The 16029-nt window shown below is 56.6% G+C and overlaps 4 protein-coding genes and 1 non-coding gene across 5 annotated transcripts; 2 read left to right on the top strand and 3 right to left on the bottom strand.

The window, feature by feature from the left end:
* Nucleotides 1-1887: 1887 nt before the first annotated feature.
* On the bottom strand, nucleotides 1888-4048 carry J3D65DRAFT_553888 (uncharacterized protein; the record flags this gene model as incomplete). Its single annotated transcript, XM_066797153.1, has 2 exons — nucleotides 1888-3566; nucleotides 3619-4048. The coding sequence occupies 2 exons, from the start codon at nucleotides 4046-4048 to the stop codon at nucleotides 1888-1890; spliced, it is 2109 nt and encodes a 702-aa protein (XP_066655648.1).
* A 2967-nt stretch (nucleotides 4049-7015) lies between these two features.
* J3D65DRAFT_646092 (putative TIM barrel metal-dependent hydrolase) lies at nucleotides 7016-7915 on the top strand (the record flags this gene model as incomplete). The annotated part of the gene is made up of 1 exon (XM_066802255.1): nucleotides 7016-7915. One exon carries the CDS (start codon nucleotides 7016-7018, stop codon nucleotides 7913-7915), a length of 900 nt encoding a protein of 299 aa, XP_066655647.1.
* Nucleotides 7916-9110: 1195 nt separating this feature from the next.
* On the bottom strand, nucleotides 9111-9211 carry J3D65DRAFT_t73. Its single transcript has one exon. It is a non-coding gene; the product is annotated as a tRNA-Lys (tRNA).
* A 2737-nt stretch (nucleotides 9212-11948) lies between these two features.
* On the top strand, nucleotides 11949-14116 carry J3D65DRAFT_625784 (putative pathogen-related protein). The gene is made up of 3 exons (XM_066800370.1): nucleotides 11949-12219; nucleotides 12421-12802; nucleotides 12850-14116. Exons 1-3 carry the CDS (start codon nucleotides 12048-12050, stop codon nucleotides 13745-13747), a joined length of 1452 nt encoding a protein of 483 aa, XP_066655646.1. The 5' UTR covers nucleotides 11949-12047; the 3' UTR covers nucleotides 13748-14116.
* Nucleotides 14117-14663: 547 nt separating this feature from the next.
* On the bottom strand, nucleotides 14664-15479 carry J3D65DRAFT_668138 (uncharacterized protein; the record flags this gene model as incomplete). Its single annotated transcript, XM_066803086.1, has 1 exon — nucleotides 14664-15479. The coding sequence occupies one exon, from the start codon at nucleotides 15477-15479 to the stop codon at nucleotides 14664-14666; it is 816 nt and encodes a 271-aa protein (XP_066655645.1).
* Nucleotides 15480-16029: the final 550 nt, after the last annotated feature.

Raw genomic sequence — 16029 nt, 5'->3', positions numbered from 1 at the left:
GTGGTGGGTGGTGGGTGGGTGTACCTATGTACTTTTCTTGAGGAGATTGAGATGATGGTGGTGAGTGAGCGAGTGAGTGAGAAGGAAAACAACCCTTCGCACCGACCGCGTAGGAAGCATTTTCGAGCCTCTCTTTCGTCCAAGTGCCAGATGCAGTCGCAACCTCCTCCTCCTCCCTCCCTCGCCCCCCTGACGAACGAACGAACGAACGAACAAATAAATGACTAACCAGAAATATCCCTGACCTTTCTCGCCTTCCTTTCTTCTCGCGTTCCTCTCGCCACATGGTACATGCATACCAACGTGACTAGGAGTACTTCCGTCCACTTGTTTGTGTCACTAGTTCAACGTCGCCACGCCTCGCCACGCCGCCTCCTCGCGTCGCCTCGCCGCCACGCCAGATGGTCGTGGGTATGAGTCATCCTCACTCACCCCTACCGTAGTTACTCACCCCAACGAGAACGAGAACACCTGGACTGGTGGTGGCGAATGCACAGCTGGCACAGCTGGCGGGAGTGGGTAAGTAGGTACGGTGTGCTGCCATCAGCGAGCGTGCGCAAAAGAAAGGAGCAATTCAAACAGTGCCAGTGACTAGAATGACCCAACATTGAGTAATTGGCGGACCAGTCGTTGTACTTGCTGTTGCTCTTGCTCTTGCTCTTGCTCTTTCTCTTGCCCGCTGACGTCGATATCGACATGTCGTCGCCACCACTCGCGCTGTCTTACCGGCTCTGTCTGCTCTACGTTAAGTGTTGAATGTTGAGGCCAATATCGATTGCTGGCAGGGAAAGGGGGGGGGGGGGGGGGGGGGGGGGGGGGGGGGGAAAGCGAAAGATAGAAAACAAGGAGGGAAAATCAGTTCTTACCTCCCAAGTACTTGCCTGTCTTGCCTGCGTACCCACCCGCGTACTTGTCTGCCTGTGTACTCGGGCATCCACTCACTCAGTTACTCTCACACACGCCCCTCGTACGCTCGCTCGCTCGCTCGTACACAAAGCGAACCGAAGACCGAGCTGGCAACCCGAGGAGGAACGAGGGCGCAAGAGTCCTGAAATGAAAAAGGAACCGAAATAGAATGAGGACCGACAGGCCGAGTGAGTGACCCAAGACTACATGTAGGCAACAGCACATCTCGTGTATCCAGCCACCCACACAAACCACAACAATCACATAGCAAGCAAAAAGGAAGTCCTTCTAGTGACACAAGGGAGCCCTTCACCTCAAGCAGCTCCCCCATTCCATTCATTCATTGCCATTCGCAATAGACTGACTGACTGACTACTAGCTAAGGTAAGCTACCTACGTAGGCAGGTGGGTAAGCAGGTAGGTGCGTAGGCAGGTAAGAAAAGTGACGAGGTAGCCTGCCTGCCAACCATGCCAGCCATGCCAGCGGGCGGCGGCGGCGGCCCCACACGCAACCAACAACCCACCACTACTGCCTCTGCCTCTGCTACTACTACAACACGCCCCACCTCGCCCCCAATCAATCCATCGAGGTAAAGAAAAACCCCCACTCCGATTGCGAAAGACCCTGCCTGGTGGTGATTCGCCACCGGCCCCGTTTCCCGACCGTTAATGTATTTGAAAAACTCGAGGTGAAGAAAGAACACGAAAACGAAAAAAGGAAGGGGGAAAACGCCAAGCAGGCAGCAGCACCAGAAAGACGACCGTGACGGGGGGTGGGTCGTCGATTCGGAAAGCAAGAAAGAAACAAAGGGTCAGAGGCAAGCAAGTCGTTTGGTTAAGAATATTTCTCGAAGCAAAAGTAACAACGAAGGAAAGAAAGAAAAAAAAAAAAAGGGCTCGCAAGAGAGTCAAGGTAGATGGTTATATGTTGGAGTGCAAGTGATGGTGGAAATGTACAAAGCGACAGGGAGGTGAGGCTTCTCAGATGATGCCATCCCACATGCCAGGACCAGACCGCTGCTGAAGCAGCTGCGACACCTCGCTGGCGCAACACGCCCGCTTCCGCCCCAAGTCCTTCTGAACGGGACGACGCGCTTCCGGCACCGTCGCAAACGGGGACTGCAGCCCCTTGGTGCTAAGTGCCAAAGGCGTCGTCGTCGTGTCGTTGAGCAAAAAACTGGTGGCGATACAGGCATCGTTGGCCACAGAGGGCTGGGTGAATCCAGTCTGGCGATCCATGTCCATGGCGAGCAGCGTCTCGGCAGCCAATTGGTCCTGACTCAGAAGCGCACGAACGTTTTGCTGCAGCGACGTATCCGTCGTGGATGATCTGCATCGCTTACGTCCCTTGGCTCCATCCTCAGCAGTGGATTGGGGCGGAAGCTCGGCGCGCTGGAATGGCACAGGGGTCGGCTCCGCCGTGTCGTTGATGTGGAAGCCCTCGAGATCGGGGGACGACAGTGGTTCGCTCGGAAGAATCGATGGTACGTACTCGGCGTTTTCCTTTTCCTTTGGTTGCACCTGGTAGGGCAGCCCCGCATTGCGGCACGTCGCCAACTTTGCCAATTTGGCAGTGTCAGGCGCCCATGCCGCGGACGAGATGGAGGAAATGGAGGATGCGCGAGAGGACCGAGAAGAACTGTCCGAGATCATGGACTCTGGCGAAGAGGACGACGAAGTCGTCGACGTCGCAAGAGAGGGTCGTCGGCCACAGACTTGATAAGCTTCCAGACCGTGGTAACGGGAAGCCGGGGTGACCTGGTCGAGAGCGCTCCGCGACATTGCGGTTTGGTGGTAGGCCATGGCTGTGCACATGGAAGGGCGTCTGGCTCCCATGGCCGCAACACTCGCTGCAGGAGTGATTGAAGCCGCCGACTGGGGAGTCATTTGTGGCGTTGGGAGAGGTCCGAGTCTTGACAGCAGTGGCGCAGGGGGGGTCATGTCCACTGTAGGCTCCAGAACAAATGGCGCTCCCTTTTGGCGAGGAGCCGATGAGGGCTCCATGTGCCACGAGTCGCGCACAAAGCCTGGCGCAAACGGAGCCGCAGGAGGGCTCAGCTGCCTCGGAACCTGCATGCTGGTCGGAGCTTTGCGAATGAGATCAAAGTTGTCCAGCTCGGGGGTGAGAATGGGAATGAGTGCTCTCCAATCGTTGAAGCCGCAGGGGAGTTGCGGGGCTCCAGGAGACGGTGGAGGGTGAGAGGGCGATGCTCTCAGGACGATTGCCTGCCATCTTTCAAAGATTGGGTCTGTAATGTGCAACTTCCAGTTGACGGCCTTGAGAAACGCCATTTCGTTGGTGTTGATCTCGTGGACCTTGAGGCCGGAAATCTTGCTCCAAGCCCGAGCAGAGTAATTTCGGTCCTGGAGGTATTTTGAGGCCAAAATCAGGGCGGCCAAGAACATGCGACGACCGCATTGCAGAGCTCGCAAAGACTGGTCTTCAGGTTGCTCCATGGTGAAGTCAATCTTGGGGACGTGCGCCTTGATGAGGATGAGATAGTAAAGTGCGACTTGGAGGGTCGAGTAGCTGGTCCGGGATCGGCGGAGCGTCTCTTGAATAAAGGTTCGAAGAGGAAGCACACCGCGGCCGGAGCCCTCATTGCGGCAGGCAGGCACAGAGAGGGGCCAAATTATCTCAACCATTTGGGTCGCAGAGTCTTGTACAGTGCTCAGCGAAGGGTTCGGGGAGGTGGAGGTTGTATTGCTTACCGACGAGGCTGTCAACAAACTTGACAGTGCGCTCGCTCTGGCGAACCAGAGCGGGCGGCGCACGCGTGTTGGCAGTGGCACATCTGCGCGGGTTGCGCCGAGATTCTGCGGCGAGGGCAGCATCAACGGCAGATTGCAGAGGGGGAAGGGCGCCCTGAGTTTGGCAAGGTGCATTGTAGCGCTGAACACCGCCGCTGGTCGCAAAGGACTCGCCAGCGCGCGTGCAAGCAGCGTCTTGGAAAGATGGGCGGCTCCACGAGTCGCTCGAGTCCCAGCTGCCGTGGATCGAGGTTGCAGCCGAGGAGATTGAAGAAGTAGAGGAAGCGGCGTCAAAGGAAAATACCGAAGAAGTAGAAGAGGAGGCTGAAGAAGAAACGGAGGACCCGTAGGGATGGGAGACGTCTTGGCCGAAGGGGAAGTCGCTACCCATGATGTAACTGGAGAACGCCTGGGTATACTAACCAAAAGCCAGCAAGCAGATAGAGAGTGGAGAGGTTGCTTTTAAGCACCCGTGTGTCCCTTTTGGGCCCGAAAGTCGAAACTTTTGGATGGTCGTGGGGTGACCGAGAGAGGAATCCGGTAAGAAGTGCCAGGAATCACCCGCTCAGTGGTCTGACAATGCAGCAGCTGACTGGTCTTTTGAAGACTGGTCTTTTCTGGAATTGGTGTAGAGGCGTTTGGAAGGTCGCCAAATGCTCGTGATGGTGCACGCGGAACCAAAGGTGCCGTTGTACGCTTTCAGTCCTTGCCAGGAATTAAGAACAAATCCAGAGTGTGCAGAATGTCGAAGACGGTCGTGAGTCGGGGAGTTTTTTGCAGGAGCGGTTGACGATTTGGAAGCGTCCAGTCGCCGTCAGCAACAGAGATGTTCAGATAGGGACCTTGTCCGACACAGAATCCAGTACTCTCGTGTGTTTTGGCTCGGCGGGGATCAAGTCCGTCGGGGCCAAAGACGCAAAGGAGGAGCGGAGACTAGTAGCGAACAGCGCGTTCGTGGACGATGATGGTCTTGGAATCTGAACCGATGGAGATCTCTGGGCGACTGATGACGACTGGCGCTTTGTATGACTTGGTGTACATTGTGACTTGTGTGGTGGAGCTTGTAGGAGGTTAGGCGGTGACGAGCGTCACCATGCGCGAGGTAGCCGAGCGGAACCAAGCGCGTGCCAGGACAAGCCGAGAGGAGTCGGAGGTAGGTGGAGGGTTCGTCGTCGAGGTGGACAGGTGGGTCGTCTTGCGGAGCAGCGGTCGCGATCGAGTGAACGAGGCAAGAGCCGTGTGCAAGCGGGAGGGATTTGATTAGGAGGGATGGAGGGATGGAGGTGAGGCTGGAGAGCAGAGTGGTTATAAGGAGGGAGGAGGGATAGGCAGTCGAGCAGGAGTGAGTCGTTGGAGAAGGCGGCAGCGCAGCGGTAAGAGCGTCGGTGCGTTATGAGACAAGGCTGCTGACTGGGTAAACGGGCAAGGCCGGGCGGGAGGCAAACAGGTGGCCAGAAGGTTGCAGTGGCAGACGAGAGAGTGGAGTGGAGAGGAGAGGAGAGAATAGTCTGGAGGCGGGAGAGTGAGGACAACAGAAGTCTAGACGACTGGGGAGGATTTGACAAAGGCCATGATGTGTGATGCAGCGTGGCTGATTCTTGGGGGGGGGGGGGGAGAAGAGTCACTGCACGGCGCGGGTGGCGGGCTTTTTGATATGGATGGCACCCGACTGCGACTGCGACTGCGACTGCGACTCCCACGTCCACCCACCGGCGAAGGCCAAGCCCGGGCAGGGCATGACTGGACTCCCGTCGACCCTACCTTACCCTACCCTACCACCGCGCACGGACCGCCATGGGCTCCGCGACGGCCAGGGCCACGGCCACGGCACCCAGACGGCGCTCCCACTCGATTGCACGCACGCAGAGAGCGGAGGGATGCCGACGGACGCGGTGGCTACAGTGTCCAGCGTGTCGTTTGCCGCTGGTCGCTTGGGAACGCACCTATGTAGGAGTAGAGCGATGCGTGTCCCGTCGGACCCCGCCGGTGCCCAGAATAAGACGAGGCCGGGGTGCTAGATCGGCTTTGTTGGACGCTTTCAGCTTGTGTATTAGCCACCCTTTGACTGGTACTGTACCACCTGTTACGTTACGCTTGCGGCCAGTGGCCGGTGAGGCGGGCAGTCAGTAGACAGCGCTTGCCACTCGCTGGTGCCTGCCCGAGAATTTTCCGCCGCTGACTCACTTACGTCTCGCCACGGCCAGGCCACCTCTTTGTCCCACGCCCCCTCGTTTGCGCTAGACGTGGCCACTCACCAACACCTCGTCCAGTCACGCGTGCCACTATTACGAAGAAGAGCGGTCAACAAAACAACTCTGCCGCTCGTGACTTCGACGAGAGCATCCTTCTTCGCCGTCAGCCTCGCCCTGCGCAGCTCTTCCGAAGAAACCGAGAAACCGACTGTCTCTTCGTCGGCCGAATACTGCATCCAGTGCTCGGCAACCAAGACCTCATTCTTTGCCGCCCCAACCATCCAGCAACCGACCAACCTAATCGCTGCATACCTTACAGCGACATACATTACCTTCGGTTACTGCGCACCCTCATCATCATCATCATCATCATCGCCGTCATCGAGAGCGGGGAAGCCCTGTTGCTTTTCCATGGCACCACCACTGCAACCCTCAGCCTGCCCCCAACTCCGCAAATCTCCTGACATTCCGCCCATGAGCCTGCCTGCCGCAGAAGCCATCTGGAATCGCGCTATTTGCTAGTTGCAGGCCAAGCACCCCCCAAAGGTTAACAAGTCGCCTTCTAGAACACTTTCGGAAGCCCGGCTGCGGGCGTGACGAGGCTTAGTGAACAAGTCGTGTACAACGCGTCCACACGTCCGAGACCATGAGATTTTCTTCTTTGCATAGCTGCAGTACTCCTTATCAGGTGCTGTCCTAAATGCAGAGCAATCATCTTTGCTGAACCACCGACAAGGACACCCCTTTTCGCGTCTTGGCCGCCATGTCGACCAAGCCTCGAAACATGGTAGCAGCTAAGCTTCGGCTTGATGCCTGAGCTGTTGGGCCATCACAGGTAGGTCAACCCCGCTTCTGCCGCACCTCTGCTGCACCACCTCCGACCACTATCCCCTCTGGAGCAAAGAAACAAAATCTAAACCCTCTTCCAAATGTCTTGGGTCCTCACGGGACTTGGCCGCCGCCTGTTGCGCCCGCACATGGCGCGCCTCAAGGCCTGCCCAATCACCATGACGCACCCTTGCCCAAGCCTCACACGCGCCCCAACACCGCCTCGTCTTCGCTCCCCAAGAAGCATTCGTCCATGTCAACCGTTTTCAACCGGGCCGCCGCTCCTCCAAAATCATCATGACGGCACTGCGCCTCCCCCTGGCTCATGGGATGCACACATGCACCTCATCGACCCGGCCGCCTTCCCCCTTGCCCCCAACGCCAAATACACTCCATCCGCCCACACGCTCCACCAAGCCCAGTCCTTTTACGCCTCGCACCCGCTCCTCGCGCCTCTGGCCAACCTCGTCATCGTGCAGCCCTCCATCTACGGCACCGACAACAGCTGCACGCTGGCCGCGCTGCACGCGCTGGGCCCGGACCGCGCGCGCGCCGTCGTCGCCCTGCCGCCCGACGCGTCCCCCGACACGCTGTTTGCGTGGCACGCGCTCGGCGTGCGCGGCGTGCGGCTCAACTTCAAGAGCGTCGGGCGCGCCGTGACGGCCGCCGAGCTGGGCAGCGAGCTGCGCGCCGCCGCCGACGCCGTGCGCGGCTTCGGTTGGGCGGTGCAGCTGTACTTGGGCCTCGAGAGCGTGCCGCTGCTCGAGGACGTCGTGCGCCAGGACCCGCCGCTGGGCGTGCGCATCGTGATTGACCACCTGGGCCACCCCACGCTGCCAGACTCCCCAAAGCCCGGCAGCGACGCGCATCAGGGGGCGGGCGGTGCGAGTGCGCGCTCCAAGGGGGCCGAACACGACCACGACCCCTACACCCTCGCCGGATTCGCCAGCCTCGTCCGCCTGCTCCGCGACAGCAGCAGCACGTGGGTCAAGCTGTCCGGCGCGTACCGCATCGAGTCCGACCCGGCGCTGCCGTGGACGGCGGCCATGGCGCGCGAGCTGCTGCGCGCGGCGCCGCGGCGCGTCGTCTTTGCGACCGACTGGCCGCACACGCGCTTCGACGGGCTCGACGTGGTGCCGTTTGTGGAGCGCTGCCTGCGGTGGTGTGATGGCGATGAGGCGTTGGTTGATAGGCTGTTTCGGCGGAATGCTGAGGAGCTGTTTGATGTGAGGCGGTAGGTAGGACGGTGGTGGTTGGAGAGAGGGAGGGGAGGGGGTGTTTGTGGAAAGGGGTACGGTGGGTGGGTGTCGACAGCAAATGAGACTCCCTGGGTCTGGCTGTAGCAGTAAACAGTACCCCTTAAATGCAGCTGTAGCAGGGAACGAGTCCTCCCTGAACGCACTCGTACTGCCAGGCGGCCTCATCTCTCATTTCTTCGAACACCCCCCTGTGCCGCGAGGGTGCGAGCACAGAGAAGATATATCCCATCACTTTCGCACCATGCCTCAGTACCTAGGTGGCCAAAGACATCCACTGCCCACCCCGTCCCATCTCTCCTTTCCTCTCGTCTCCTCTCGTCTCGTCTCCTCGCCACACCGTCTAGACTTGACTGTACGTACGTAGACTTGTGCTCAGGCGGGCCGGTAAACAAAGCCGGACGGCCGCCGGATAGACAGACAGTCGACCTGCTCTTCCGAGAAAAGCCGGGCAAGTGGTCGGTGGATTTCCACATTGCTGCGTTTGCATTTGCGTGCGTCCTTGGGCTCTGCCCTGCCTGATTGAGCGACTGGTTGACTGAGTCTGACTGAGTGACTGGCTGAATGACTGCGTCGACGTTGTGCAGGAGATGGAGAGAAGAGGAGAGGCTAGGAGGAAACGAAGCGAGGTTGTGGATCATGTCATGTGGATGATGTGTGTTGGTGCGGTGCCAGCTACCTGCCTACATGCGTCGGCAAAGAGGGGAGAGAGAAGAAGAGTAAATGGGTGAGTAGGGGCAAAGAGCAAAGATGATGATTAGAGGAGGGGAAAAAATGAAAAAAGAAACAAGAGAGAAGAGGTGGGCGTCGTAAATGTACACACATAAAGAGTCAGTGTAGAAGGATCGTAACTGCTCGACGTACAAGTGGAACCGCTTCCTGTCTGCGAGGATCCAGTATTGAATAAAATAATTGAAAGTGTTCCGTCACCCATAATTCTCCCTTCCTTCAGTTCACTGCACAGCAGCGACGACGACGACACGTGCCAGTGTGCCATGGTTATAGGAGGAAGGCACCCACTCGACGCTCCTTCCTCCACCTTCCACCTCCCCCAATGCCCCCGACCACACCAAAAAAAAAAAAAAAAAAAAATCAAAAAGTCAAAACCACGAAAACATCTCCCAAACGTCCCCCCCGCCACCAGCAGGTCAAAAAACAAAAAGAATCGTGGGAATTGAGCCCAACGCGGGGGTCGAACCCGCAGCCTTGAGATAACCTCTTTTTCTGACATGTAGAACCAGTAAGAGTCTCACGCTCTACCGATTGAGCTAGCCGGGCGGCTTGTTGATGGAAAGGGAGTGTGGAAATTAAAACTTATATTCTTTAACTATCTCTAGGTTGTAAAGAACATCGAGGGGCTTTCGAAGGGGGCGCTGGGTGGGTGGTGATTTGTGCGAGGAGAAGTGAAGGGATGGGTAATGCTTACGGCCCTTTTTGTTTTTCCCGCGTTGCCGCCGCCCCGTGGTATGTAGAACAGAGAGATTGTGTGTGATGACAGAGAGCGCGTTCATCCTACTAACTGGCAGCCGTCGGCGGACCCTTCAGCTACACACATAATGCGATTTGTGTCTGGTATATTGAATGGTCCGTTGGTTTTTCTTTCTTTTTTCTTCGCCTGATTTTAGGTTTTGCACTTGTTGCTTTCGACGGAGAGTTTTTTGTTGCGCGTGATTCGTCTATTGAGGACTACTTTTGGTATAAGTGGTGTGCGGTGTAGCTTCACCCTTTTTCGAGACTCTCTATGTTCACGCTCTGCCGAGTTCATCGACAGTGGGAAACATTCCGCTCGCTACTTTGGTTTCTAGTTCCTGGATGAATGTCGGCGCGGCGCGTAAGCTTGCCGGATCGACCTCCAATATTCATCAAGACGATGATTTTCTTCTCGCCACCGGTGAATCTTGACCAAAATATCATCAAGAACTTTACAATTCTTCTTGCCACCGGGCACATCACATCCCGCACTCACCTAAAGAGGCCGTGTCACGCACCCCCAGCAAGTCACACCTCGTATTATTCCGCGCAGACGCAGATAAGAAGAGACACTGTGCTCCTACACACCGTGTAGACAACAACTTCATGCTCCTCCCGCAGCCGCGTGTGTCACGACATGTCTTTCGTCCCTCCACGTCCTCGATCTTTTGCTGGTGGCGCCAAGCTGAGACGGAGACATCACCGATCGAGGCTCCTGTATAACGTGGGACTCCCTCTCAGTTTGCAACGAAATGCTTGCGCTGTTGTTCATCACCTATTCAGACCTGCGAATGCTACGTACCTACCTACCTAGGCGCCCGCCCATACTTTTTGTAGCGTGTGCCACGACTTTGTCCCAAACCACGGATGGACATCGGGACGGTTTTGTTAGTCGCCAAAGAAAGCAGCCGGACGCGCAGAAATTTTGTTGAGATGTGGTACAACCAAAGCAACATCCTCACCAATTCATGCACCACGTCCAATTGCGCCACGGACGGCTTGGTCAGCCTCCGGAACCATCATGGCCTCTTGGATTGAAGCCACGCAAACTCCTCAATGCAGCCTCCAACGGATGCGAGAGCAACCAAACACGCGAGCGGAGGCGCCACCGCTGCCCACACAAATCAATTGGAGCAGGCTCCCAGGCCGATGGGATCGTCACGCGGAAACCGCCCTTGGAGACTGGGGTAAACCAAAGCAGCTGACCAGGTTGACGGATTGGGCACGGAAATGGCGGTGTGCAGTGGAGTGTGCCTAAAAAACTTCAATTTGCAGTCTTCTGGCCCGTGAAGATGAACAGAGAGTCCGCCGTATGTAACCCCAGGACCAGCCTTTTGGCAAAAACGACGAGTCACATCACTGGCCCGGCTGCCTGCCTACATATTGTTCCTGGCTCTTGCAGAGGTAATTAAAAAAAAGAGGTCTGAAGGACGGGGGGGAGAGGCGGCGAGCCAACGTGGCTGTCCAGGGTCCTTGAGAGGTGCAGCAGAGAGGCGCTTGCAACGGCCTCGATGAGAAGAAGCCGCCAAAGAAGTCGAGTGCCGCAGATGGACGCATCGGGAAGCGGAGACGTAGTGACACTGTGCCTATGCCTGTAACGGTCAGGAGTCGTAGTGGTCTGCGTCAAGAAAGTCCAGTGGGTGGCACAGGCACGCGTCGAGGTGGTTCGCGCCGTACACGGCAGTGCGGATAAACGGGCGCCATCGCGATCGAGTCGGAAAAAATCAGCAGGTCGCGACGCATTGGACGGATGGAGCGCGAGGGCCGACGCGCAGAGGTGCCGAAAGGGGACGGATGAGGTTGTACAGACAGCGGCAGCATGCGTCAAAAGAGATGGCCGCAGAGGCGCACGGCCGCGCCCAGGACCCTTGCAGCCTCAACCTCCTGCTTTCCTTGCTCCACCGTCCATCTCCTCCTCCTCCAGACGCTCCATCTCCTCAGTTCCGCTCGACTGTGCCGCCTTCATGTCGTCCGAGCTCGTATCGCTTGTTCATTCTCTGCTCGGCGCTCTCATCTCGCCATGAACAATTTGCAAACTACGACGCCCAAAAAGCAATCGCCAAAAGCAAATTTACGCCCGCCAGGACCCCATCAACAATCACACTCCCCATCGCTCCGGCGCAGCCTGTTCCAGACGAATGAGATGCCTCGACACAGTCGGCCGGCATTGGCCCGCCAAATCATGGCATAGGATTTCCCGTTACCCAGCCGCAGCATGCAATCTCTACCTGTAGGTATTCTTGCAGTGAGCTGCAGAAGTCGTCGAGTTGCACAGGAAAAAATGGGCTCAAGGGCCCCGACATTGCTTGGGAACGGGGCGGCCTCCGGACGCCTCCTATCAGATCCAAGCCTGACCAATGTCTCCTCTCTGGACGTAGCCAACGCGTCTCCGAGTAGAAACGGATTGCTCCCCACCATTCAAAGCTCTGCTTGCTTGCCGCGCCCCCAGCAGCCCAGCCCAGGACCGTGGGCTCCTCCAGGATTCACATCTGCATATGAAACGGACGTATTTAGGCCCTTCTCCGGCCTCCCGTCCCCTCAAACCTCTTCCAAACCTCCAGCTCTGCAAGTCGTTCGTATCTCAATTGACGTGGCTTATTAAAGCCTCTGCTACTTCCTCAATTGATCATAATCGTTCTCCCCGATGAAGAGACCTGGGCCCATGTTCCACACCATGGTTGCTGTAACCCAACCCAAGCCTTCTGGGCTGCCTGATTACCTGACCGACCCCGATGCCGTGCTTAAGGATCAGGATGTCAAGTGGAGATATGGCCGGGCACCAGATTATAGCAAGACTCGCAGGATGTATGCAGAGAGTAAGTGGGCTTTTCATTCGTCTTTACTTGGGAAGCAGAGCATTGGACATGCACACGAGGGATGCTGTGTTGCATGAAGGACCCTCTGAAACCGAAAAGACCCCTGAGATTTGTGACGATTCTGGTCGATGCACACAAAATCTTGTTTGCTCTTGCATAGACCGCCAACATGGTAAACCGTTAACTAATCGAGCACATTAGCCAAGAAAATGTCTCATGCTGCTGGTAGTCTCCACCATCTCGTCGAGAATCTAGTCAAGAACTGGGAGGTTGAGGCATCCTTCAAGACCGACTTAGCAGACTGGAGGACGATTGACCGACCAAACTACACCTTCGCCATAAATGGCGGCCCCCCTCAGAGCGGAGAGCACATGCTCAACGTTGGAACTTACAACGCCATCATCTCGCCCAACGAGTACTACAGCCCGGAGAATTCCGACTTTGCCTCTAGCCACAAGACGTTCAAAAGAATGATGCCCACCTTTGCCTGGGAGGTGCTTGAAGTTTACAGCGGCCCGCCTCAAGTTGCCTTTCGATGGCGACACTGGGGTGTCATGAAGAACGACTATGTTGGCTTCAATGAGTAAGTCGCCGTCACCAAAGCACCCGATCAATCTTAACGTCGAGCAGCCGCGGCGAAAAAGTCACGGCCAAAGCCCACGGCGGCTCCATCGACATCCAAGGCGTCACTGTCGCCAAGGTCGACGACAAGGTCCGGCTGCAACGAGTCGAGACGTGGTTTGACCCGATGGACATGTTCCGCCAAATCGCACCACAGGGCATCGTAAACAAGGAGCCCATCGCGCCAAAGGTCAGCAGCCGGTCACCATCGCCGCCACAGCAAACAGCGACATCGTCTGAAGCTACTCCAACGCAGGGAACGCCGACGACGGACGAGCACGATCTCGCCCACCGCCCCAAGTGCGAGCGCTCCCGGTCGAGCGAGTCGTACACGGGCAATCAGCCGGACGTGGCCGACCACTTTCGCAAAATCTTCACCGGCCCCCAGGGCCGCACCGGCTGCCCCTTCATCTCGCGCCAGATGTCGGATCCCAGCGTGCCCACCATCATCACGCCCGGCGACGAGCAAGAGGCCGCCGAGGAGCAGTGGCACGACGCGCTGGACACGGAGTACCGCGGCCGCTCGGACGAGACGAAGCCGCTCAACTCGACCACTGCCGACTCTGCTGCTGCTGCTGCCTGTGCTGGTTCTGCCACCACCGCTACTGCGGGCGTTGTTCAAGTCGCCCCCTCGGATAGCTCCGACACCAGCCGCAGCGGCAGCAGCAGCTGGACGGCCGACACGCCGCCCGAATCCGGCTCGTCGCCGTGCCCATCCATCGGCAAAAACGACGACGCGGCCGCATCTGCCCATCCGCACCGCAGGGACATGGAGGAGCAAGCCGTAGGCCTACTACCAGGCGAGGGCGTAGCCGTGGCCCCCGACAGTGACGAGACGAAAAAGACGCGCGAGGAGATGAGCCACATTGCACCGCATGAGTGCCCGCATCTCATGAATCGCGAGTGAATTGGCGGGGAAAGAGAATGTGGAGCGTAGGGTGGGTGGGTGTTGCTTTTCTGTCGGTTGGTTGGGACTTCTTGCGTTGGCTAGCGAGCACCGTTTTATTGTGGTTAGATGTATGGTTCCTAGTATTTTTCTCACATAGTGCGTCGTCATGAATTTGCTAGTAATATGTGGTACCCAATGATTTGCGACTAGCATCGTGGGTCTGGCAAATGCCATTTGCTTTGCAAGAGTCGAGCGGTCTTGGGGGTAAGTTTCGTGATTGTAGGGTCAAGAATTTTCAGTGGCACACCTGGCGACGGCAACACGCAAGTTGAGTACTGACTCCAGTAACGAGAAGCAATTCTGAATTAGAGTGATTTGGTTATGCTGCAGAACTTTCCCCTCAGCCGCCCCAAGTCAACGCGTAAACTCCGCCCGATGAACCTTTCCAGACAACTTCGATGGCACCTCGAGAAGCTGATCGCCTTTTCAAAGGAAAAAGGTCGAAAGAGCAAAAAAAAAAAAGAGCGCCAGAGCAGTAAACAAGAAAACTCAGGGGGTTCGGCCAGCAGCTGGTGCTGAGACGTTCCTGAGGCCGGATTCTCGGATGGAAATGCATTGTGCCGTCCAGTGCCATGTCCTGTGAGTGAGAACCATCCAGCCGGGTGGAATCCGATGCGAAGAAGCAAACAAGCAATGATCCGATCCTGCATGACGCAAAGTCTCGATGAATTCAGGCCACACAAGTCGTCCAGGGGGAACAGATCCGTCTTGGAAAAGGATGCGTAAGAGCCAGGGAATGGGAACAACTTGACTTCCATCATCTGGAAAAGTCTTTCTGATTGTACAAAGGCTGAGTGGACCGGCTGACAAAGAGTCGATCTGAGTGGTCCGCAATGAATGCGCTTGGAAGTGTAAGTTCATTGGAACTTCGACTTCATTTACTCGGTCGTTCCTTCGTGTAAGGATTCTCAGGCGGATTCTGGGGTGTATGCATAGTGGCGAAGGTTGTACTGTCAGAAGTCGACATGGCAGTAGGAGTGGCTAGTTCCACCGATTGTGGCGGATGTTGCATCAAATGTGGATGTTGCACCAATTGAGGCGGTTGTTGGACCAATTGCAGTGGTTGTTGCATCGATTGTGGCGTTCTCAAAATCCCAAATGGCAGCTGGTTAGCGGGCATGTACATGCTCAGCATAGTCTCAATCCGCCAGTCTTCATTCCATAGGTAGGCGGGCTTGAGGCAGTCCAAGACTTCAACGTAGTCCTGGCAAGACACTGAGGCTAAGATCCAGGCGACATTCTCTTCAAAGTCCTCGACGACGTCGGTATTGAGCCCCTGACTTGAGCCTGGCTCGATGACACCGGTTTGCGCCAGATCAAGGCGCATTTTGAGACATTTTCCCAGCCATTGGAATTGCTGCAGGTCGTCCTTTAACATGCCTCGGACCCAGAGACCATAGGTCAAATTTGGCGTCCAGTTTCTGCACAGGCGTAGGACTCTGAGTTCATTTTCGGGTGAAAGTTTTCTCGCCTGCATTGCAGTCTCTCCGCCAGAGCTGCCAATTGAACTAGGCTTGGCAGGAGATTGTTGAAGCGACTGAGTATCTGGGGGTTGGCCTGATCCGCTGGCGTTGACATTGCCTCCGTCGGGAGCCTTGTTAGAGCCTGCCGTATCACTCATTGGGTAATCTGATCCAAAAGTCCCCAAGTTTCCGGCGTCCGCGAAGGAGTTTGGGTGGAAGCGCGACATGGAATCTTCAGAGTGAAGCTGCCGTTACGTTCTCTCCACGCGTGTCGTGAGTAGACTTGTTTGTCTGAATTGCCTGTACAAGGATAGCAGTGATGCTGTTTTGAGAAGTTGGACGTTAATGTTTGATCTTCGACGCCGCCTGCTGATGAAATGGAACGGTGATGATGCCTTGGAAAGCGATGAATACGAAGCTTGTCTTCAGACGTTCCGTCAGGTCTGTCGAGAAAGCGAGCAAAGAAAAGATGAAGCTGACAGTAATGATGCGGTGCAGAAGATGGGCGCAAGGCGAGGGCGTAGAGCACCTCAAAGCGTCTGGTCGAATATGCCGCTCTGCAGGCAAGCACCACCGAGATTTCCCAATGAGGCCTCTCTTGGTCATGCCGCAGAGGCATCATAAGCTGGTCGTCCTTTCCTCATCAACCACGATGCCAAACGCGCATTTGCAACAAGTGATGCATGTCGGCATCGTCCTTGACAAAAAGGACCTTTCCAACACCAAACTTGCTCAAGCGCAATCATCTGGTACGCGCAAACGGATTTCGACCAAAGG

This window comes from Phyllosticta citribraziliensis (genome assembly GCF_038025025.1).
Source record: "Phyllosticta citribraziliensis strain CPC 17464 chromosome Unknown J3D65scaffold_6, whole genome shotgun sequence".
In the NCBI taxonomy this organism is placed as follows: Eukaryota; Fungi; Ascomycota; class Dothideomycetes; order Botryosphaeriales; family Phyllostictaceae; genus Phyllosticta; species Phyllosticta citribraziliensis.
This window is presented reverse-complemented; position numbering and strand designations above follow the sequence as displayed.

What these genes read in the sequence shown, in the direction of transcription:
- J3D65DRAFT_625784 (XM_066800370.1), top strand. Translation starts at nt 12,048, where the DNA reads ATGAAGAGACCTGGGCCCATGTTCCACACCATGGTTGCTGTAACCCAA. An exon ending in TCGCAGGATGTATGCAGAGA is followed by an intron (nt 12,220 to 12,420) that starts GTAAGTGGGCTT and finishes CGAGCACATTAG; the next exon opens with CCAAGAAAATGTCTCATGCT. An exon ending in GACTATGTTGGCTTCAATGA is followed by an intron (nt 12,803 to 12,849) that starts GTAAGTCGCCGT and finishes AACGTCGAGCAG; the next exon opens with CCGCGGCGAAAAAGTCACGG.